At 44.6% G+C, this 25,686-nt stretch overlaps 1 protein-coding gene across 1 annotated transcript in view; it reads right to left on the reverse strand.

Moving 5' to 3' along the window:
- Positions 1–5,952: 5,952 nt before the first annotated feature.
- Positions 5,953–25,686, reverse strand: part of LOC134603047 (prenylcysteine oxidase 1-like) — a 30,722-nt gene continuing 10,988 nt past the window's right edge. Inside the window, exons 4-6 of the mRNA XM_063448654.1 lie at positions 12,767–12,978; positions 8,884–9,021; positions 5,953–6,785 (exon numbers count right to left, since the gene is read on the reverse strand). Of these exons, the coding sequence (XP_063304724.1) occupies positions 6,130–6,785; positions 8,884–9,021; positions 12,767–12,978 (1,006 nt within the window). The 3' untranslated portion in view covers positions 5,953–6,129. The remainder of the gene's footprint in view (positions 6,786–8,883; positions 9,022–12,766; positions 12,979–25,686) is intronic.

The raw sequence follows: 25,686 nt of genomic DNA on the forward strand, positions 1-25,686 counted from the left end.
GTGGGAGGGTCTGGGAGGGAGGGTCTGCTGCTGATTGGCTGGAATGTGTCTGCTGACTGTGAGGTACACGGTCAAAGTTTACTCAATGATGACGAATAGGGGGTGGACCGAACATCACATATGTTCGCCATCCGTGGCGAACGCGAACAAGCTATGTTCGCCAGGAACTATTCGCCAGCGAACCGTTCGGGACATCACTAAATCCCAGTCCAACTCAAACACAACCACATGCACACATTAACTAACCTAAGACATTAGTTGGACAATTGGGGTAGTGAAATTATCTTGGGCAGGACGCATAAATATTATTGAGATGATGTCTCTACCCAAGATTCTATATATATTCAGATTACTATTCCAATTCCTAAAAGTTATTCTAACAAAGTATTCCAATTCCTAAAAGTGGCGGGGTTGGTCTTACAAAAACCCTTAGACAAAGGGGGCATGGAAATACCCCAAGTGAGGGCATACTACAGAGCAGCACAAGTCATTATCTTAAATGCTTCAAAGGGGAAACTAGATTGAGTGGACATGGAAAGACAACAATTAATTTAGGAAGCTATGTTAGCCCATATGTGGACCCCGCCCACCATGAGACAAAATAATTTAGTCCTATTTCCCACCACTCGAGCAATTATTGCTGTTTGGAACTCACTATTTCTCACCAGGCGCGGACTAGTCAATGGGCATACCGGGCAAATGCCGCGATGGCCATGGGCAGAGTCCGAAGGGATGAGAGATCTCCCTCACCACCCCACAGACTGTAAAATGCAGCCACTGGCGAGGGAGGGGAGCGCTAGCCTGCAGCTCCACTGGGTATCTCTCGCGAAGCTGGAGCTTTTCTGTGGTCACCATGGCAACACTCCAGATTTCGCAAAAGTTCACTCAGCACAAAAACCAGCTGGGATTGCAGCAAGGTCCCCCTCTCACAGGAAAAAGGAAAGGAAGGAGGGGGGATACAGCGCTTTTTTTTTTTTATTACACATTACATTCCAGACACACACTAGATCCCCTACACAACTCTGGATGATTTATTATATATATATATATATATATATATATATATATATATATATATATATATATATATATATAAAACAAAAAAAGTAATGCACTACACCTTCCTTGATGTACTTGCCCGGTGCTTATCAGCAAACAGATACAGCCAAAAGTACAAGATAGCACTCCAGGGACTTCCAAGTCGAATGAATAAAACTTAGCTTTTATTAGCTCAAAATAAAAGTCAACGTTTCAGTCTGTATCACAGACTTTCATCAGGATCTATATATATATATAGACACACACTCTCTCTCTCTCTAGATTCCTTGTAAGCAAACACATAGTAGGTACTTTTGCGGTTTCTTTTAGCCTATGCTTATGGTGACTGCTCACTTTTTTTTTACCAATAAATTTGCTGGTTTTTAACCCTCACCTATTGAAGTCCTTTATCAGACCGACCATTTGGAAGTGGAAAGTGGGACCTTCTGCCCCCCATAACATCGGGGCAGGCACCCTACGAGCGATTTATTCACCGCTATCTAGTGAGTGCATTAATGTTTGGTGTACAATTTATGTTGTTAATTGTATTACACTATATTTTGTGTTCCTCTGTAGACTTATTCAGCCGTATGCCGAATAGTTGTTCTTTGGTTTTTCTACATATTGTTAAGGTCATCTTTGGGTAACGATCTTGGGAGGCTGTGCCATTATTTCAAAGCTAAGTATTGTTATATATACTTATTTCACTATATTAATTTACACTGTGGTGTTATATTGTTGTTGTTTTTAAGACCATATATGTCTAGTTCCGGAAGCAGATAGCCCCCACCTGAGCTGTCTCTCTTTAATCAGTCTGTTCTTTCTCGAAACATATCTGTTATATGTACATGACATTCATCCCTATGTCTTATCTGTACTCCTTTCACCCTTTCTCTCCCTTCGCACTTACTTTTTAATGTATAAAAACACATACTAAAAAATAAACGAGAGGCTTATTTTTAATACCAACAGGTGTCTGAATTCACGCTCCTCCAAGTGCACTTGAAATAACAATTTGGGCTCCCTTGAAGATACCAAAGATCTCTTTGGATCTATATCACCAGGAATGACATTTACCCCTTTTTTCTGAACAGTGTGCTAATTACCAATAGATGCTCTAGCAATCAAATATATGATGATCACTGTTTAGCTTGTCTGATCACTTTGTTTAAATGTATGTTTCACTTTTTGCCATATATTTAATATAACATTTAAATCTTCCACTTTGTATCTCATTTTAGTCTCCTGCTTCAGCAGTTTGCCTATATGAGCCAATTTATTTACTTCTATTTTTTCATGGCCAGTCCAATCATTACAACCCCCATCAATCATATCCAGTGGGTGTCTAGATATTACACATGTATTTAGTGTGTATGTTATTCTCGCTTAATATTTATTATTTTAGTTTTTTATTGTATTTCTAAATTAAATAATGTTTTACTCCTATACTTGATTTAATCTTGATAGACAATACATTTCTGGTGTTCCCTTGTATTTTGGGGCCCCCCTTTAGGAAATATTTTTGTTTAATTAGGTTTAAGATTTTCTCTAGTGAACTTCTTAATTTTTCTATCTTTCCAAAAAGCAGACAAGGCAATGGTTTTGGCAATAACAACATATTGGCCAGAACGTAGTTGGTTTTTCGGAATTGAAAACAACTGATCCAAACATCTTGGGAACTGCTCTATCAAATTAACTGCACGTGAACAGAGAACTGCCATACAAGACTGTGCGAACATTCCAATTGATGGCTTGGCTATTGCAAAGCTAATTCTCCAAAATCAAGGGATTCAAGAACGTGATGAATTTTCTCCTGACTTCAACCAAAAGGTCAACATCCAAGATTTATCTCAGGATTTGGAAAACGTTTGTTGTCTGGTTCATCATTCCATCCATTCAGATCATTCTGAATTTCCTTCAAGAGGGTTTTTCTGCTGGGCTTAGTGTCTCTACTCTGCAGGTTTACATTTCAGCTCTTATTTCCTGGTTATAGTTTTGGATTGCAATATCTTCATCGGGAAATACATTTGTATTTTTTAATATTCTTTATTTTTTGTGCTTGACGATAAAGTTAGGACAGTATACAGCAGAGATATTGCAATTAATTAAAATGACAGGTCAGCTTTAATGTATACATACTGCAGCATATTTTAAACATGTTATAGCATTGAGTAGACAGGCTGTGTGCATACAATTAAAGCCGCAAGGGTAGAGAGTATTAAGTAAAGAAAAGTAACAAAGCATAACCAAGTGGACTGAGTCCACTGGGAGGCCCTCGGGGTGGTGGTATAATGAGAAATGCAAGGTTATAGCCTAGAGAAATAAAATAGTAACCCATAAAGTTAGACAGTAGTGCATACAAATCCCCCACCAGATTCCTTGAAGAGGAAAGAGGAGAGTGACCAGAAGCCCGTCAGTGCCCAGTCTGTGAAACCGACTCATCCAATTCATGGCCAAAGCACTTTCCCACAACAGGGGAGTTCACCATAGGGCCCAAGCCCAGATGCAGACAGGCTGGCCAAATCAAGGGACAAGATTCAGATATTTGGCAGCTGCTCAGACGTATCATGATTCAGCTTTGGGCCACAACAGACGCACCTCAGGCACCTTAAGAGTCCCAGCACTGGTTTCCATCTGCATGCTGCCTTCATTTGGAGAGATTGAAGCTTCCCATCTAGCCACGATCTTGGGGCCCTCAACTTTGTCCAGGCCGCGGATGTCTGCTACATGTTCAGAATCGGTGTGGTGGTAAGTGGATAGTCAACTGCTGTGGGGCAGGTTGATGCATCCTCTACTCTATGTTCCACCACAATTAGTCAAATTTAGCCTAGACAAACTCTGGTTGTTCCTCGACCACATTTGAGCGCTGCATGGTGTCCCAAAGCTTGATGGGTCACTTGATGTCCCTGCAGCATCTGTGACTTCTCCCACTGCTCCCAGTAGGTGAGGATAGCCTTCCAAGGGTGAAGTGGGATCACCCCCTCCGGTCCAAGGTGGGGGTAACGGGGCGCCTGATGAGAACCAGTGGGCAACTCCGGACTTGGCGTCTCTCCCGCCTGGTGCGCTTAAGGCTTCATGGTCCAGATTGTGCTGCAGATCAGCTTCGGTCGAGGTTGCATTCTCAGTAGTGCACTGCAGTCAGGTCAAGAGACAGGTATGTCACTGAATTAGAGTTAAATTGAGCATAAGGAAGCTGAAAACTGCTTCTTCCCCAGTCCAGACTTTCTGTGGCCATCCAACCACAGACTTCCAAATGAAGCTAAGTGAGAAGCTCTGGGTAATTGCCTGCCTCAAGTTTAGCTCTACTGAGCTAAGCAACCACGAAGTAACAAGACTTAGGGGTGTAACATGGTTAATTTATAAAATTGCCAATATCTATTGAAATTTGCTTTTTTTTGTAAAATGAAAAAAAAAAGAGGATACACTCTTCACACATAAAGCACTTCTGCAAGGAACTGTTCCTTCACAATATGAAAAGAAAAAAAGAAATTTTCAAGACAACTTCTGCTCAAAGATATCCTGCCAACAGATATTCTTTAAACAGGCTTTTCACCAAGCTTGCAAAAAAAAAATAGAAACACAGTGGTTGGTAGGCATACTACTACTGAATAATACTAATACTAAATGCAACAAAAAAAACAAAACGAAAAATCAGGAATAAGAAAGGGGTGATTATTAGTATGTTTGCCCTTAGAGTGAAGCAATAGACAGTCCTAAATAAAACATTAATGGGCAAAAATGTAACTTTTATTACTTCAAAAATTAAAAAGTGTTTATAAACACTATATACCCTTACACCAAATCACTCTAATGTACAATAAGAGTGAATATATGAAAGCAAAAAAAAAAAATCACATATAAACAGAAGACAGTAAATGGGACTATTCTCTAAACAGTTTAATGTTTTAATATCAGTCCTTATTTTTTCATTTACAAAAACGCCCTCTAGTGGTAGAACTTAAAAAAAAGTTCACTTTTGGTAATAGATGCAATGGAATGGAGGCGATTTCACACACAGCAAATTATAGAATGCCCAATATACAGTTGGATATCCACAAAGAAGTCAGAATGACAGAAAAAGTTTGCTGTCCTCAAGACTTGAATGTATGAATAAAACATCAATACCAGGCTGTCGAGTGTAGTGATATTCTTTCTGCTGTTCCAGACCTAACAGGGGTTAGGAAGCGAGACCCATGAGGAATGTAAAGATAGTATCTCTTAAAATACTGCCCATAGCCCTTTGTCTTATTTACCGTAAGTCTACCTGTGTGAGTAGCAAGCTATTAGAGGGCAAGAGGCACAGAGCGGTAAGATCTAGTTGAAAAAGGGATATTGTGATCTATTTCCCTACGGTGCCTTCGAGGGCACCCTTTAATGAAAAGCACATTTACTCTCAAAGGAAAAAACACCTCCCCCAGTAGTGAGGAATGCGGACTGTTTTGGTAATTATAAGGGAGAATTGGTAAGCGATTGTCTACTAATAACGGTCGTCCAGATGATATAAAATCTAGTCTTTTGAACACATGGCAAGCATGGTACATCTGAGCTGTGTACATTGACAGACTTCAGTGCTATCTGTAGCTAATAAGCCGTGGAGTATTATGAGAAACTATTGATAAAGTGTTATAGAATTTGCGCCTGTTAGTGCCCTTGACGTGTGTTTCGCCTTACTGGCTCATCATTATCAAGACCTTCCCACCATACTCCAAAAGGTTTATTTTTGGCCAGTACTGTTATATTTAGGACGGTCAATTGTTTTACTCTAACGGTAAACATACTAATGATCACCCCCTTACTCCTGATTTTTCGTTTTTTTTTTTTTCAAGTTGCATTTTCATCAGTCTTGTAATAAGTATCAGAAGCATATAGCCAAGTCAGATTTTATAATGACTGCAAAATAAAATATGGAACCTCCAGTGTCTACTGAGATTTATTAAAATGTAATGTTTCAGAGAAAGACATCTAAATCCCCAGGGGATAAATCCTCACATTTTAAGAAAGATTAGTTGTGTGCAATAAAAGAAGCATTGTCACACTTTCAAATGTAGCCTCCCACATACCACCCTGCTCATTATCATCGTTTAAAGCCAATTACAATTCAGACTTGAATCGCTCCACCAAGTCCTCTTGGTCAATCTGTCCGTTAATACCAAACCACCTATGATAGGAAAGCAGGGCTACATTCTTGGCAGACAGAGCACTTAATTCGATACCACTTGCTGCCAATTCTATGCTGTTAATGTAATAGATCTGATCATGAAGTATAATAGGTGGCAGTTTTCCTGGAGGGTTGTACTGAGGAAATGCCAGCCACTTTTTCGCACTCACTGCATGGTAAGATGTAAACAGCAGATTAAGTTGATCTTTTGTTAGTGGATCTGGAGAGGTAATCTTCCACACCTTTTGACCGGTGGGTTGTAAAGTTCCAGGTGGTCCTTTCACTGGATCCCCAAGACCAATACTGTCAAAAAACAACTTGGGATTTTTTGTGGTTAAAATGTCTGTAAGTCCAAGTTGGCACGGTTCTATAAACCCAAAGAAAGAACTGTTAATTTGTCCGTGAACAAATGTGGTGACAGTCTGAATGTAGCTATTAGAGGAGGTATCTATGGGAGGACTGAAGCCAACAAAATTGATATTGGATATTTCTTTATTAATAGGTGCTGCTATGATCACAATGTTATATATGCCCAGATGGGGACCAGTGCTCGTCTCATAACCCAATTTGTACAATTTTTCAATACCTCCTGTAAGGAAAAAAAAAACATGGTGAGGTAAGGATTTTAATTACACTGCTTTCTCAAACTATAGTCTTAAACATGACAGGACATACATAACTTTGTCATGTCCAATTGTACTCAAACATGGATGATGGAAAAAATAAAAATTGAATATGAACACTTTCAAAGGGTCATACTAAAAAATTACTTCCTCGCTGCAAGTGTCAAAGAATGGATGGAAGAGGTAAATAAATGTAGATATGCTTCTTCAAGTCTCTGTCGCACAGCAGCAGGGAAGACTAGAGACTAGACATAGAGACTAACGGATGGGTTTCAAACACTGTCTGTCCCAAGGTGTGTGTGTATACGGCTGAACAATCGTGTCATATATTAAAAGTAAGGATGAGTTTTTCTATTTTTATTTTTTTTCATTAAAAATATATTTCTTAATAAAATTAGATAAAAGTAATATTATCCTAGACTTGTTTGATTCGTATTTTAATATTGGCAAATTTGTGTTTTTTAGGTGATGCTTCTTTGACATCTAAAGGGGAAGTGTGTTCTAATGCTATAGCTGCTACCTTTTTACAGGCATCGTTGGCTGCACATATTTTCTAATGTTTTATATTCTTTAGTGTGCTTCCTTAGTTGTGTTACTTCATTACTACAGCATGTAGTAGGGAGCAGGACACTAACAATAAAGATCCGACAAACAGAAGGCTCCACAAACAAAAAATATAATGAATGAGAGGAATAGCGACGACTGAACAACGGGAGCACTGCCTGGAAGGAGAGTGACAATGAGAGGAGGCAGTGTCATGGAGGAAGCGGGTACCAATGTCACTGGACCCATTCCTCCAGATGTAACTTGCTTTCTGAATTACTGGATATGAAGAATGGAAAATGGAGTGTCCCTCAGTCTATGTGAAGTTAAATAGACGTATTCCAATCTAGGAATGTGTAATGGTGTATGTGGGATTCAGGCCACCTGTCAATATCTCTTTACATTATGATCATCATCTCAGAGACAAAGGGATGAAGAAAAAACAGGAGGCTACCGGGTAAACCCCCAGGTTCGGTTAATAATTCTCCTCTCTCTTGGCATTTGCAGTGGGCACAGAGGAAACTAATTTGCTTTCCTCCATAATAGTAATAGTGGTCAGGGGACCCGTTTTTGGAGCTATGCTTACAGTAAACATTTGTAACGAAAATATACCCCAACACGCAGGATTCAGCTAAATAGAAGACAACACAGAGGGTAGATACGTCTACCGGACCTTAGAGTGTCCGGACTCGACGTATATAGGAGAAGTACAGAGTCAGGAGCGATCCGAGGTCAACGGCACAAAGAGACAGCGTAAACTAGGACTAGCCGGGGTCTGGTACACAAGCCGGCAAACAGAACAGATAAGGATAAAGAGATAACGTAGTCAGAAAACAAAGCCAAGGTCAAGTACGAAGGAACACAACTGAAGACAACAAGCGCTAAAGGGAACTGAAACAGAAACCACGATAGGGCAAGGAACTAAGGGAAAAACGTGAGTATATATGTCTAAACATCTATTTTGATTGGTCCCTGTCACATCCACGCCCCCAAAAGGTAAGTGTATGGGGAGTGTGGCATGACAGGGACCAATGGGAGACCTTTGCCAATTTAGGCTCCCACTGTCCCTTTAAGAGTGCGCACGAGACCCACGGCGCGCTCTTAGAGTCAGGCGGGACACGTGACCGCTTCTCGCGGTCACTGCCCGCCTTCCTGTTGCAGCCGTCGGATGAGCCGCATGCGGCTCGTGCAGCAGCAGAGCTGCGCGCGGCTTGAACAGAGGACCCCGGCCGGCCCCTGGAAAAGGGTAAGTACCGCTACAACATTATTGTGAAGTTTGTGATCTTTTACACAGAAAAACAGAACCATAGTGAATCTACCAGTGTACATTGTATCTCTCTCCTTAATTCGTACTATAGTGTTCTATAGATATGTTTAGCTCACTCACCAGTATTTTCCTGCACAGAGGTAACTGTGCCTTTAATTAGTTCTTTAGATATGTTTAGCTCACTCACCAGTATTTTCCTGCACAGAGGTAACTGTGCCTTTAATTAGTTCTTTAGATATGTTTAGCTCACTCACCAGTATTTTCCTGCACAGAGGTAACTGTGCCTTTAATTAGTTGGGCCTCCGAGGCTTCAAGAAGGCCTGGACAGACAAGCATATTACCACCTTCAATTGACCAGAGCTTAGTATAAGTAGCAGTCAATGTCAACGCACCTAAAAGGAAGCGAGGCACACGGTCTATTAAATGTACATTTCTAATTGATTAAAGAGCAAAGATTGAAGTGTAGTTAATACAAAGAGTCTCAAAATGCATAAGGGAACTGAGCACACCTTTTTGAGAAAGGCATGTAAATACCCTGGAATTGGCAATAGTAAATAGGGTTCCCTATGAAGTATTTACAAAAAAATTGTTCAGACATCAGACATCCACATAGAGTGGCTCTATGCTATCTTTGATTATAACTATATTGTATTTGACAATTACTTATGCACCCATGACTGCTATGCTTACTTTTGATTTGCTTTCTGTAAAAATAAAATGCTGATCAAACTAAATTTTGTAGGGGGCAAAGTATGTAATATTAGTTCTTTACATATGCTCACTTGTCCTTTTTCTGTACAATCGGCCTTTCATCAGAGTTAATCTTTAAAAATCCAGCATACAGCATTGCATGTCAGGTAAATGAAATGTAATAATGTGCTTCTAGTAGTATTCTGACATTTTGTAAAGTTTGGAGAGGAGTATGGTGTGTATTCTCCCAATAAAGCATGTTAAATGAGGAAGAATATACAATGTTACCTTAAAGCTGCACAGTCAGGCCGATCTTACCTACTAATAAACCAAACGGGGGACCTAGTGTCCCCCTCCGGCCCTCACCCATAAAAGGCAGGTGGGGGCCCGAAGTGACAAAGGGGAGAGGGACCTACTGCATACTTCGCTGGCCCCCACCCATGTGGGCAGATAGGGGCCCTAAATACCCAAGTAGCAATAGATGGGGGGGGGACCTATTGACTCCCCCCCAGCCGCCATCCATGAGCTGCGGGTATGGGGGCCCTCAGTGACAAAAGGGGGAGGGAGAAGCCTATTACCTCCCCCCCCCCATTGATGCAGATGGGGGTCCTCAGTGACAAAAGGGGGGTACACCCACTGTCTCGCCCCATCCATGAGCAGCTGGTGGGGCCCTAAGTAACAAGAGGTGGGGACCTATTGCCTCTTCCCCTTGGCCCCCATCCATGAGCTGCGGGTGGGGGCTCTCAGTGACAAAAGGGGGGGGGGACTTAGTTTCCCCTCCCCCCAGCCCACACCCATGAGCAGCGGGTGGGGTCCCGAACTAACAAAAGGAGGGGTGTGGGGGGGATGCTATTGTTTCCTGACACTTAAAAAAAGAATCCATCTTCACCTAGTGAGGGCACCGCACAGAATGAGCTCCGCAGAGCAGGGAAAAGCTTATAAAGCCTTCACACGCCCTGCAATTTGACTCTCAGCGCTCTGATTGGTTGTTTTAAGCTAACCAATAAGAGTGGTCTGACAGGAAAGTCTTGAGCTTTGCCTGATTGGTTATTCGCAAGGCTCAAGATTTACCTATCTGAGTACTCTACCGGAGGACTCATTAAAGGAACACTATAGGGTCAGCAACCCAACCTGCCCCCCTAAATATAGTAAAATCTATGCATCTCTATGAGGAAAGTTCAGTGTCTCCATGCAGAGGGTGAATGTCAGTGCTGCACTGCCCCAGGAAGAACCTCTAATAGCCATATGAGGAGTTGCCAGTGGAAGTATCCCTAGGCTGTAATATAAACACTGCATTTTCTCTGAAAAGACAGTGTTTACAGCAAAAAGCCTGAAAGGAATGATTACACTCACCAGAACAAATCCAATAAGCTGTAGTTGTTCTGGTGACTATAGTTTCCCTTTAAGCACCATGGTTTCTGCATACTTGCCAACAGTCTTTGATTTTTTGAGACTCAGAGAGAGTAGGCCTGCTAAAGATTTTTTTCTCTGGTATCCCATTTTCAAGGACACGAAAAATGTCCCCATAAATTGCAGCAGATGTGTGTATTATAATAGTTAAACTGCATTTATGTCCTAGATGGCCACTTAGTTGCTTCTTTGACTTGGAACAATACCTCATACGAATAACATGCCCCCTAAGAGCAGTGCTTATAAACAGTGATGCAAACTGCATTAAAGGACAACTGTCACCTCAAAACTATTTTTAATACAATAATCCTTTCATCAAGTTTTGAAAGCAATTATACTTAATTTAAAAGAAATATATAGGTTTAAAAAAAAAAAAAAGATTCTTATATTAAAAAATAGTTTCAAGGTAACTGTTGTCCTTTAATAGTATTGCCCAACAATGACACCTTCCACCTCAAGTAATATACTTACCAATGTTGGTTTTGACTATTAAAGCAACACTCCAAACACTTAAATAAATTTGGTTTTGGCCTCATTAACATCCTGTAATGTTTTGCATACTCAAATATGAATAGTTTTTGCAAAAATATAATACAAGGTTTGCAGCTATTAGTAATGCCTCTATAGCAACGCCTGCACATTCCAACAAGCATCCTTCCTTAGCCCTGTACGTATGCAGCTCAGCTAATGACTGCAGTGGGCTAACTGCAGGCAAACCAGAAGCCACAGTGACGAGAAGACACAAAGGCCGGCACGCAGTATGCCTATCGCTACAGGAATGATTGTCTGTCTGTCACTTCACCTGCCTTATGGAGCATGTAAACTAAATTGTACTTCATAATTGCAGTTGCAATGGCATACTGGAATGCCAGTAATAATCATGAATTGTTTTCCTCACATTTTTGTAGCTCTCCTAGCCATTCCTCCACCTGTAAGTTATGAGTGAAGGGGGGTGGCACTCAGCTGTGATCCCTGGGCGTGTGCGTCTGAGGGGAGGAAGGGGGTCTATTGTTGTACTGGGTTACTTTAGAATGCCTTCAGACTAGTATTAGAAATCACATTTTGTTTGTGCATGGGGTACCTCTAATAAATTGCACTTTCACAGCCCACTGTTGTAAGTGCACCTAGCTATAGTGTCACATAACAGACGGAACCCTGCACGGGCAAATGTAAATACCAACACTAGCCTGCACGTCAGTTTGCAAATAGTACATGTAACATAAAAAAAAAAACTAAATATCATTATATTTTTATGTGCTGAGATGTACAGACAGCAATGAAATGCCCAATTCTCTCACAGAATCATCTACTTCATACTCATCAACCAGTCCTAACTGGGAGCTGGGTGAAGTTTAAGCCCCAAATCTCTGGCAAGATGTCCAGTGCAGTCTATCAGAGTAAAAGGTGGAAAGAAAAGTGGATATAAAAACGGGTTTTGCAAATTCAGCTGAATGCAATATTTTGTTTCTGCTCACACATCATATGCATGAAAAAATGTTCCATTTTAGCCTGGAATGTTCCTTTAATAAGGAGTGGTTTTGTGTTTCCATTAAGAACCCTTGGCTATAAAAACATATGTAAGGCTATTAAGACCCAGTGTGGCACACCGTATAAATCATGATTGCATACAGCCTGTGAACATCTATATGTTGTAGAAGATATGATAAAGCATTCACAAGCTTTTACTGCATTGTGAACGTAAGATGCCATTATAGCAGAGCATCACAGACAGATGTCTTTGTCATTATCCAGGAGTGCCTCAGAGGTAAGTGTGTTTTAGAATAATCAGGATTATTCGCTAAATGAGAATTTAACATGAAGGGAGTTTCAAATTAAATTTTCTAATAGCCTAATAGGAAATTCTCACTTTAGTTAATAACCCTGTACATCTCTACAGTTTGCAAATTACTCAACATTTTTATTTTGATTACTTGAAGGGAAATTTACATTGACTAAATTAAAACATTTCTCTTTAAGACAATCTCTGGCCATCTTGTTTTGTTCTCAGCACAATTCTGTATTTAAGAATGGCCTTACCAACAAATGCATTGATTCTGGGTAATTGAGAGAAATCGTGCCTTATAGCAGGAGTTACAATTTCATCAATGTATTTTTTCGAGCAGCCAGCTTTCTGCAGGGAATCATCAAGAGTCATGTTTAATTTTATTGATAAATCCTCGCCCCCCAAGGCATGAAATAGCTGCTCTGCGCTGGAAAATGAATAGTCATAGCTCTGATACTGATAGATCCTGCAAAACAAGAAAAACATATGTTTAACCCCTTAAGGACAGAGCTTCGGAAGCTTGTCTTTCACTTTATGACAACGGCATTTTTTGCATTTTTAGCTGTTTGCGTTCAACTGCAATTTGCATTTGACTAATTTATTGCACCGACGCATATTATATACCGTTTTTAAAGGACAGAAAGGGCTTTAATTTGATGTAATATATATATATATATATATATATATATATATATATATATATATATGCTTATTTATTATAAAAAAAATACAGAACAATGCAAAAAAAATGAAAAATTTGTTTTTTTTACAGTTTTTGCAATAATAATGTGTGCACAATTAGTGCAGGTTAAGGAAAGTAATTAAAAATAAATTCATTTAGTTGTTCTGATTTACAGAATATATAATGTGTCTGGGATTTTAAGTTTTTTTTTGGTAGTTACAGGTCACAAAGCACAAGGAGTAAAATAAACTTTTAATGTGGAGCGATTTTAGAATTTGGTATGTTTATCTTGTAAGCTTAATAGCCATAAAAGAAAACAAAATTGCCACACAAAAGTATATATTTATATAAAGTTGACACCACAGGCTATTTACCTAAGGTTGTTTTGACACTTTCTACGTAGCCATTTTACCGCCAACCTCTGCTAAATATTGGAGTAAAATTGTGTTTTTTGGGGGTTGGTGTGTGCTATTCCTGTACAAAGTTGTATTATGTGTTCAGTTACTTCTGCTGAGTACAACGGTACCCCCATTGTATGTCTTTGGCACTATTTCGTGAAGCTACAGTGCCATATAGGAGACCTGTCCTTTTCAGTATTCACAGTCGAATTTAGAGAGACGGATTTAATGAGCCTATGCTTCCATTTGGGGTATTATAACTGTGAACTTTGACTGTTCAAAAAAACCCCACAAAGGCCTACCATTTGTAAAAGAAGACACTCCAGGGTATCTCATAAGGTGCATATTGTGCCTTAACATGCCCCCATTTTTCCACCAATATATGCCAAAGTATGTGGTAAAAAATAATTTTGTGCATTTTTTACATACGGATTGCATTTTTGCTGGGCATTTTGTATATTTCATATGTGCCACTAAGTTCAAACCCCCCAAATTATGCTCCGCTAAGTCTCCTGAGTAAAAGGACACCCCCATTGTATGTCTTTGGCACTATTTCGTGAAGCTACAGTGCCATATAGGAGACCAAGCCATATCAGTTTTTCCCGAACTTTGAATTTTGACGCTGGGCCTATGTGCAATTTCCAAGCATCTTCGCAGGTTTTAAATTCAAACTACCCCACAAAGGTCTACCATTTCTTAAAGTAGACACCCCAGGGTATTTCAAAAGGCATATTTTGAACCTTAGCGTGGGATAATTTTTCCGCTAGCGTGTACCAAGTGTAGTGGTAATAAGCGTTTTTTTCTGCCTTTTTGACACACAAAGTGAGTTTGCACAGTATATTTTGCAAACCATGTGTGTACTACCACTGTATAATACTTCATATATTGCTCAGCTATGTCTGCTGAGTACAAAAATACCCCCGTATGTACCTTTGCCAGGTATATGTGGACATCGGAGGGGCACATTTGGGACACAGCCATTCCATTTCTTTTCAAACTTTAAATTTTTACGCTGTGCCCATGTCCCATTTTAGAGTATTTTACCAGGCTATATAATCCAAATACCCCATAAAGTAATACCATTTCTTAAAGAAGACATCCCAGGGTATTTCAAAAGGCATATTTTGAACCTTAGCGTGGGATCATTTTTCCGCTAGCTTGTACCAGGTGTAGTGGTAATGAGCATTATTAAATGTATTTTCTAACTTTTTAAAACTTTTTAAAACTATTTTTTAAACTTTTGTTTTGCTTATTAATTTTTTTTTTTAATTATTTATTTTTGCGTGCAAATGATTCACAGACATTCTGTCAATGCCCCAACAGCAGTGACAAACAAGTGATTATTAGACATAGCGTAACATTTAGAAGGCATTTAAGTATGTAGCACATTTATTTTTTTTGTATAATGTAGATATCAGGTGAGATCTAACTTGCACATTTTGTTTATGTAGTGGTTCAGGATCTCCATAGGATTACTTAAGCGAGTATTGGGATGGATGTTTAACTGTTTGTACAAACCATCAGTAGAGTAGTGTAGTCTAGAGTTAATCTTATGTGTCAGGTTAGCGTTGTGGTATACGAGGTGTAACTGCAGATTTACTCACTGACATTTTGTGGAGTGATAGGGTAGCAAGCTTAGCTAAGGTAAGTGTGTAGGTAAGGTACCACCAGGCAGAGTGGAGCGTACTAGGTTGTCAGCATCAGGCATAAAAAGAAAACTAATAGTTAATTCAAGCAGTCCGCAGCAGCATAGATGATATGTTCAGCGGTGACAGCAGCCTGGGTTAAGAGGAGCTGTGAAGTGGCATAAGTCCTCGTGGGAAGTGGGTAGTGTTGCAAGATCAGAATGCTAAGGGAGTCTCTGGGGACTTAGAGTTGGTACAGCAGACTCCGAGGTGGGAAGTTGATGTGAGCCCTCTGCCGCCATTTCTGGGGTGCCTCTGTGTGGTTGCAGGGCTGTTAGTCGACAGGCCTTGCTTTGCTCGGCCCACTTGTTTTCTGCCTAGATCTGCCGCTCCCATCGCGCTGATGTCTTCCCCGCAGGGGTCGGTCATCCGCTCACCGTTGGGTTCAGTTTGTGGTTGCTCGTTTCGGTGACCGGCTTGATTGCTCTTCTCTGGAGCCCTGTCGCGCAGGAGCTGGTGGAGCCGGACTCAGCGCGGCCGCCATCTTAAGGGGTAGGCCTCTGGTGCGCTCCGTTGTCCATCCACCACACCTCTCGGGCCCCTTGTAGTGGGGACCGGGATGACCCCCCCGGTCCAAGTGGGGGGGGGGGGGGGAAACGGGGCCGGCAGGCGTCTCATGATGTCGGCTTGCAGTGTCCGGGAAGGGAGACAGGGCAGCGGCCGTCTACCCCGCATCCCACCCGAGTAGGCCGCGGCCCCCAAAGCCTCTTACCCCCTTCTGGGGTCCTGAAGCTCCCGATCATGGGGTCCGCCACCCCGTCCACAGCCGTGGGCAGGTCTCCTGGGCTCTTTGCGAGTGTCAGGGCTGTGTTAGTAGCCTGAGAGGCCAGATTGCTCCGGAGCCTCTCCTGCATGCGACCGGTCAGCATGGCAGGCCGGCCCCCCCTTATTAATTTTTTTTAAAGTTTCCTAAACTTCTGTAAAACTTTTTTTTACAGATTTAAAATTTTTCTAAGCTTTTATTTTACCGTTAACCCCTAACTAGCAGTAAGCAGCACTAACAGTAAATGCCCCATTTTCCCATAACTCCCACCCACCCCAGCTAGCAAAATATTTAATTATACAATATTTAAATTAGTTAATTAAATAAATTTAACCCCTGAAGGTTAAAAAATAAATAAAAGTTAATCGTCAGGGGTTAAAAAAAAATTAGATCACAGTATAATACTGTGATCTGTATTTTGATCACTGTAGGCAGTGATCGACTGGCAGGGAAGGGGTTAATTTTTATTTGGACTGCGTAAAGGGTTTATCTTTTTTAATTTTTTACTTAAACGTTATTAAAACTTTTTTTTTAACTTACCGGTAATTTTTTAACTTTTTAAAGCTTATTTTAAAACATTTTTTAACGTTATCCCCTAGTTAGCCTAACACTAAATCCCCCAATTCCCCACTAACTTCCACCCTCCCCAGCTAGCTAAATTTATAATTTTTAAATATTTAAATTCATTAATAAAATAAATTTAACCCCTGAGGGTTAAAAAAAAAAAAATTAACCCTCAGGGGTTAAAAAAAAAAAAATAAGATCATAGTAAAATGTAATCCCTGCCAATTGATCACTGTAGTCAGTGATCAATTGGCAGGGAAGGGGTTAATTTTTTATTAAAATGGGTAAAGGGGGGATAAAGGGGGGTGGGGTTTTAATTTTACTATGTTTTTTTTCCACCATGGGGCAGGATCACTGAAGATCCGTCTCCCTGCACTTCACACAGAACCAGGAAGTGCAGGGAGGCGGAGGTGAGTATACAGAGCACATGTGCCCGCTCTGACATGCTGTCAGAGCGGGCACATGTACTGGGACAGCCCGATCCGGTGCTCCCGGTCTGCCTCTAATACAGAGGCAGACCGGAGCACCATTAACCCCACGATCGCCTCGTCACTCATCATTAACGCATTCCTCTAAGTGACGGACCTCGTCCGTCACTCGTCCTTAAGGGGTTAATTGATGAATTGGCAACACTGAAACATTAAAGGGACTTGATAGGTACCCATACAACACTTCATCTTAACAAAATGGTCTGGGCGTAGTGTCCCGTATTGAAAACGCCTGTTTTTGCAGAAACGGCAATGTTTTCATTGCAGGGTTAACATGCCTCTAGTGGCTGCCTTCTTGACAGTCACTTGAGGAGCTTTCACAGCTAAGTCGTTTAAAGTGTTAAACTTGTTAATACATCAAATGACGGGGCGTGGCCTGGACGTCGACCGAGATGGAAGCATAAGCACTGAGCTCCGCTCCACCGGCTCTCCAAAAGCCCTAATTTAAAGCAAAATTTCAGCACTCATGGGACGAAACCGTAGGGGTGACCCCCCTGGGACACCCAGAAACTCACAGTCCAGCCAATCTCACGGTCCGATGGACGACTTTTTACAAGCACCGGCCGATATGCACGACGAGGCCGAAGGCCCCAATATGGCGGCGCATCCCTCAGGACGAGACGGCACCCACACACCTTCATTGGAAGGCATCGGAGACGAACTCCGCACGATATCAGCAGCAATGGCCACGATGGCAGATCTCCTGGTCCTGACCACCACGATCCAAGACGCAATGCGGGCGGAACTAGCCGGTCTCCGGACGGAGGTGACGGCACAGGGCGCCCGACTACAGGCCTTGGAACACTCCCACGAGGCCCAAACGCACAGGATTACAGCAACCGACACTGCCATAACGAGACAAGGCGACCTCCTGCTCCAAATGAGGAGGTCAGTCAAAGACCTCGACAACCGCGGCCGCAGATGCAATATTAGGGTCCGCGGTATGCCCGAGGCAGAAGGTGAAGAAGATGTGGAAGGCACCCTAACAACGTTATTTCGTCTGATCCTACCTGGCGACACCTTACCACCGCTCAGATTTGAAAGAGCACATAGGGCCCTGCGTCCCCGATCCCTGGAGGAAGGCCCCAGAGACATAATCTGCTGCATCCACTCATTCGCCACGAAAGACGCTATCATGAAAGCAGCCAGGGCACGACCCACATGGGACTATCATGGCGTGCAAATTTCGCTATTCAATGACCTGTCTCCGATCACCCTGGACGCTAGAAGGGCCTTACGGCCTATCACCTCCTTACTACGAGACCGCAATATACCATACAGGTGGGGCTTCCCATTCTCCTTATCGGCAAGACACCGGAATGGCTGGGTAACGCTCCGCGGGCCAGATGAGGCCCCCAGCTTTCTAGAAGAGCTGGAGCTTCCTCCTACACCTATACCGAATTGGATCCTGGGGCCTGGAATGAGACCACAACGTATGCCCCGCCGACATAGAAACCACTCACCGCCGGGACCTGCCCATCACCGACGCGGAGCACGTGAGGCCCAGAACTGAATACCGACCTCGTAGATCCACCGACTCATCGATGCTGAGACACTCACTACATTAAGGTACTGTCCTCCCCTTGCCAAACTGGCCGGGACCTGACTGCTGGCCCACACACACATGGCATGCCTGCTACACTTGCCAAACGCCATGGACTAGGCCCATACCCCCCCATGATGATGCTCTACCTGACGACCACGTCTGCTGCCATCTCCGGACTCTGTTCCCCCCCCCCCCCCTCTTGCCCCCTCTCCCATACACACGGGCCTGATCCACAGTCACCTACTCAAGGGCTCCCAACAGACATTTTTGGGGCGGGGGTAATGGCGGGACAAGCTGAACGGATCACCCCCCATCGGGCTGGACCCTCGCCTTGACTCAAGGCCCAGTATTGTGGGATTGAACTCTCTGACTAGCACACCGGGACTGTAACAGTATACTACATCTCAGAATCTGATTATTGGACGTGATAAGTACCATTGCTTTTCTTTACAACACTGGTTGTTTGAATTCAATATGTTAACATAAGCTGATGCATGCCATTTTTAAGCACACCACGCATTAATTATCTGGCTAGCACCACGCTACATCAGCTCTGTACTGCAAACGGGGGGACGGGAGTTGGGGAGGCGGGGGGGATCCGGAGGGTCGGCTCTGTATGTCACTGTTGTAACTGGGAACATATTACGATGAAGAAGGGAAACCTGGGGGACGCACAGTGGGGGGTGGGGCTCTGCGGGAGGGGGGGGGTGGCGGGTGGGGGAGGGAGAGGAATAAGAGAAGTAGCAGGGGGAAAAGAAACACGCTACGGAGGGGGGGCCGTTACGGGGGGGGAGGGGGGATGGGACTTAGAGACGAGAACCACCGTGGTACCCACGACGCAGGTTAGACCACACCTCTACCACTACCTTTTACAGTAGCCCCCACTCACTGTGGTACAGACAACACAACCACGCATACCCCGGTGACCTACGAGGGGACGAGACTCACCCCTACATGCTATACCCGTATACCTAGTGGGACCTCCCGCACTTGAGGGCACTAAACATGGGATAGGAGACGGGGGGAAGGCGAGCTACCATAACCTATTTAAACTCCGCTACACATAACGTTCTAGGCCAGCAGAAACATGGGATGGGATGGGGAGGAAAGGGGGGACAGAACGAAACATCCACACCTTGATAGGGAACCAAGATGGGAATGAGTGGTAGCTGATATGACCAACGGAAAATGTTAAGGACCTTATATTTGTCAACTGTTATTGCTGTTAACTAATCTTCTTTCTTCACTTGTATATGTTGCTGGACTGGACACCTTTGGGTACGCCCACATCTCCCATGATCAACAACACTCGGGCTAGGAACCGGTTGGAGCGGACACTATTGACCCATACCTACCTACACATCTAGACACGCTTCACGATCTAGGGTTCGACCCCAGTCATCGCTCCACATAACCACTTGCGCGAACATCTCGACGGAGCCACAGGCACACTCACTCACCGATCTGGTCATCGGGGTGACGCCTGGTCACTCACGCCGAGGCGTAAGTGTTACTCCTTCTCGAAGGAGATACCGGGATAGTACTAACGTCTATCCATCGGGGATACTTCCCCACAGGGGGGCCTCCTTTGCCCACCCCTATTTTAATCCCCCAACCTACACTACCTACCCTACACCCACACTCAAACCCACACACGAAAGGACTGGACGTTGGCACTACAGGGGAAGGACCGGGGACACGACAGACAATAACCGAGAACTCCTACATAGACTCTGACCGGACACACGGACACCCATAGGACAGCGCTACACACACACCCTCACGGGGCTGCGCCGCCGACTGGGTACCTAGTGCCGCTTAGGCGGACCTCCTGAGGTCGGAAACACCTAGTAACGGAAGAAACCATGGCGTACCAAAACTCCCCTATGACAGTCATGACTCTTAACTGCAGAGGATTAAACATACCAGAACGGCGCTCCCACCTACTGAGGACACTTCAGCGGAAGCACATATCAATCGCAATGCTCCAAGAAACCCATTTCAGAGACGGAGCGGCGCCCAAGCTCCGTAACACCTACTACCCGACCAACTACTATAACAATCACCCGCTGGCTCGACGGGCAGGAGTAGCGATACTTATAGCTGCCGACCTAGGATTCCAAGAATTAGACAAAATGACAGACGACCAGGGCCGTTTCCTCTTCCTCAAGAGAACAATAGCCGATAGAATATTCACATTCGCATCAATTTACGCACCCAACTCAAAGCAAGCACGGTTTCTACGAACAACATTACGTAAACTACACGACTTCTCGGAGGGCGCCCTGATCGTAGGAGGCGACTTCAATACCCCCTTGGACCCACTTACGGACTCCTCCACGGGACACAGCAGCCTTCCTCAGACCCACATCAGATCCATACGGAAGTCCCTGGGGGAATTGTCCTTAGTCGATTGCTGGAGAACACTACACCCCGCTAGCAAAGACTATACATACTACTCGACCATCCATAACCGTTACTCCCGGATCGACTATATTTTCATTAAACAAGAAGGCCTATCGCGATTGAGAAAGGCATCCATTGAGCCGGCAACATGGTCGGACCATGGCTCGGTCCAGATAGAACTGGAATCCCCACTATTCAAACCGGCGATCCGGTCCTGGCGCCTAAACGAGTCCCTACTCCAAGACCTAGCGGTGCGGGCTGAGATCTCTCAAACCTTGAAACCCTACTTTGAGGAAAACGGGACCGACGAAACATCTCCGGTATCCATATGGGAAGCACATAAAAGTGTCATACGTGGCACCCTTATCAGTATCGCGACCCGCAAAAGAAAAGAAACAACACAAGCGATGTCTGCCCTCTACGGTACCATCTCACGCCTCGAGCTTCAACACAAACGCTCTCAACTAGTCGAAACCTATACTGAACTCACAGAAGCCCGACGCAACCTAACAACCCTCCTCACACAACGACACCTACGTTCGCTCCAGAGATCGAAAAACTTCTTTTACACGCACGCGAACAAAGGAGGAAAATACCTAGCACGGCTACTACGGGGAGAAACAACACGCACACAGGTACGCAAGATTCGCCTGGCCTCGGGAGCCACCTCACAATTCCCCGAGGACATAGCACGGGAGTTTCGGGACTACTACGCCTCGCTATATAACCTACACCGACCCCGAGACACACCACATCGACGAGCCCTGGAACAACAAGAGCAGACATACCTACAGGACAACATCCGAACGAGGATAAACCCAGATGCGGCACTCATGCTTGACAAGCTAATTACGACCGACGACCTAGCCGCGGCACTCAAAGGTACGAAATCGGGAAAGGCCCCGGGACCGGACGGATTCTCCACGGGCTATTACAAACACTTCGCCCCACTATTATTACCATGGCTAACTAAAGCTATTAACAGGATAGCAGATGGGGCACAGTTTGGCATGGAATCCTTAACGGCTACTATCACGGTGATACTCAAACCTGGGAAGGACCCAGAACAATGCAGCAGCTATCGCCCGATCTCCCTGCTGAACGTCGATACGAAGCTCCTCACAAAGGTCCTAGCTACCAGACTCCAAAGGGTCCTACCGCACATTATCCATGTTGACCAGACAGGATTTATCCCGGGCCGAGAGGCACGGGACAGTACATTACGCTTGTTTTCCATACAACACCACGCACGGAAATACCGGAAACCTCTGCTATTACTCTCCACAGACGCGGAAAAAGCGTTTGATCGGGTGGATTGGTCATATATGTCCCGAACTCTCCGGCATATGGGCGTTGGACAGCGGACCATGACATGGATCGCGGCCTTATACAGCTCCCCAAGGGCGTCAGTACGGGTCAATGGCGCACTAACTACTACCTTTAGTATCGCGAACGGCACTAGACAGGGTTGCCCCTTGTCGCCTCTCCTATTCGCCCTCTCCCTGGAGCCACTCCTACAAGCGATCCGAAATCATCCGGACATACATGGATACTCATGGCAAAACACGGAACATAAAGTGGCTGCATATGCGGATGACCTCCTATTTTTTGTCTCCCAACCACGGATCTCACTACCTAGCATACTCTCCGAAATAGACAAATTCGGCCAGATTTCTGGATTCAAGTTGAACCTAGCAAAATGCGAGGCACTTAACATAACCACCCAGCAGGCGGAATATGAGGCCTTGGGCCCTCTATTCCCCTTCCGCTGGTGTACAAAGGCGATGAAATACTTAGGAGTGTGGATCCCCTCGGACCCACGAGACATCTACACTCTTAATTTCATGCCGCTCCTGGAAAAGATTGAACTGGACCTGAACAGATGGGCACACTCGCACATAACCTGGCACGGCCGCGTAGCGGTCCTCAAAATGAACATTCTCCCGAGGGTCCTCTACTTATTCCAAACCACAACCATAGCTTAACCACCGACATTCTTCTCGAGACTTAAAACGGCGGTCATCCGCTACATATGGAGGGGGGAAAGACCTAGGCTGCGCCACGACCTATTGTGCCTACCCAGACACAGAGGGGGTCTGGCGCTGCCGGACTTCAAAAAATACCACCAGGCAGCAACACTACAGCGTATTCTCGAGTGGCACGTGACAACTTCGGACAAACAATGGGTGGACCTGGACAGAGAGGGCGACACAGCAAGACTGAAGGCATTGGTGTGGCAGAGACGGGCAACGAGGGGCAGCAGGAGACAGGACGAGGGTCCAGTGGCAAACACACTCATCACGTGGGAGAACCTTAGGGAGACACACGGGATCTCCCCGACCCCGAGCCCCCTGATACCAATCGCCCACAACCCCAACATAGGAGGGGGACTACCCACAGAAGCCTGGAGGTTCCTGGGGGACGAGGACTACATCCCGATACGGAAGGTCACTCAAGACGGCACCATAAAGACACTGGACACACTGCTAGAAGGCCGACAAAGAACCCCGATGGTCACTCTCCGGTATATTCAACTTAAACACTACTTAGCCTCCCTGCCTCATAAGGACAAACTACAGAGGGAACTGACACGCTATGAGAAGCTCTGTACCCGAGGCACACCGCTTGAAAGGACCATCTCGAATCTCTATCAGTACCTGCTGACCGAACCCACAACAAACACTAATACCTTCCAACGACGATGGGAATGGGCCATGAACAAGACCTTCACCCAGACACAATGGGAGACAGCCCTAATATGGCAACATAAGAGCTCCTCTAGCTCTCGCTATCAGGAAGTAAACTACAAACTGATATCCATGTGGTATAGAACACCGGCGCTACTACATAGGATCTTCCCTGCCACACCATCGACGTGCTGGAGATGTCTGGACGACGACGGGACCCTCCTGCACATCTGGTGGGACTGTAGACTTATCGCACCATTCTGGGAACAAATTAAATCGGATATTCGCCTGACCATTGGAGAGGACACCGAATGGTCGGCGGAGCTGGCCCTACTGCACATATCCACACAATCAATCTCGGCCTACAAGAGGTCAGTCCTACGCCATCTTTTGAACGCGGCCAAGTCACTCATCCCGGCACACTGGAGGACAACAGACGCCCCCACCAGGGACGAGTGGATCCACAGAGTCGAAGACATCAGAGCAGCAGAAACACTTCAAGCGGAACTGACGGGCAGGGTAGCGAAATGCGCGACTGTCTGGGCACCATGGCTCGCCTTCCGAACGCGACAGTAGGGGGGACCTGCCAAGGGAGGTCTGGACCTGGAAGGCGACGCAACTCCCGAATACCACCAACCTTACACTCATACGACCTACAGCAACCATAACCACCTGACGCGGACGCTACCATACTCCACGGACCACCCGCATCCCTCTGACAAGAAATACACACAAACACGGCTAACTAAAGCTCTTAGAGACCATACCCACATGCACAGGACCACCCAACAGACACACACCCATAGTCTGCACACACTTGTAAGGTATAACAACAACACGACCATGGGTATACTCGGGACGGAAAAGCCGAACCTTCAAATTCTCCTAGCCCATACGGGACGGACGGGGAGACACGACACTGACCTAACGATACGCGACCCCTACACCCGACCAAATGCATGACGCCTAACATATTGACCCAGCATTTATAGACAGTAAATCCACGATAGGCAGGACAGCGGAGAACACCTGAGACCGAATCAGACGTGACACACACCATGACCCTCGGAGCTACTCGAAACCCATTGATGTTCGCCTACGGGACTCCCACAACTACGCACTCCCTGACTACCTACATAGAACCCCCACCGGATCACATGAGACCGGACCTGACCCGACTCACACACCTCCATCATCACACACCTTTTCCCACGATACCCCTAGCATGCTCTAACCGAGATGTACGCACTTAGACAATACATGACCCGCCACGTAAACCATACAACCACTACACGAGCCAGCAGGGATCTAGGAGCTTAAACGAAGAGACGGGACCCTCTCTGACCGGCTTCCCCCCACGACACATCGGGGCAGGCACGACACACCCTTAGAAATCATGAGTAGGAACACGTGTAACTGTTAGGGATCCTGTACACTACTATGTTCCCCCGCTAACCCTACTTTGCTCCTGTACACTCCTTAACCGTACAGTACCACTTCCTTTCATCACACTCAACAACCTCGAACCCACTCGGGTTATACCACACTCTGACACACCACACTACCCCACACTCTCACACAACCCATTACAACACACATGAACACAAGGCCCAGTTGCCTATAGATCTACCCGCCCAGACCTAGCCCGCAGTTGATTGATCCTGGGAACTAACATAACTAACAAGAGCTACGATGATGCGCTTCCCGAGAGGGAACGAGACATCACCTGACACTGGCGCTCTACTGCTACATGAGCCTGCAACAGTGAATGTTAATATTTTATGATATGTAATGTATAGTATTCAGTTCTTACTATGTTAACCCTGCTCTTTATATTTACGTTTTTTCTGCGGGCCTGCGTGCCCAAATTTATCTACTGATATACATAACTATTTTCCTCAATAAAATGTGATTAAAAAAAAAAAAAAAATACATCAAATGACTCGTCTCCCAAT

Source organism: Pelobates fuscus, chromosome 3, assembly GCF_036172605.1.
Source record: "Pelobates fuscus isolate aPelFus1 chromosome 3, aPelFus1.pri, whole genome shotgun sequence".
NCBI lineage: Eukaryota > Metazoa > Chordata > Amphibia > Anura > Pelobatidae > Pelobates > Pelobates fuscus.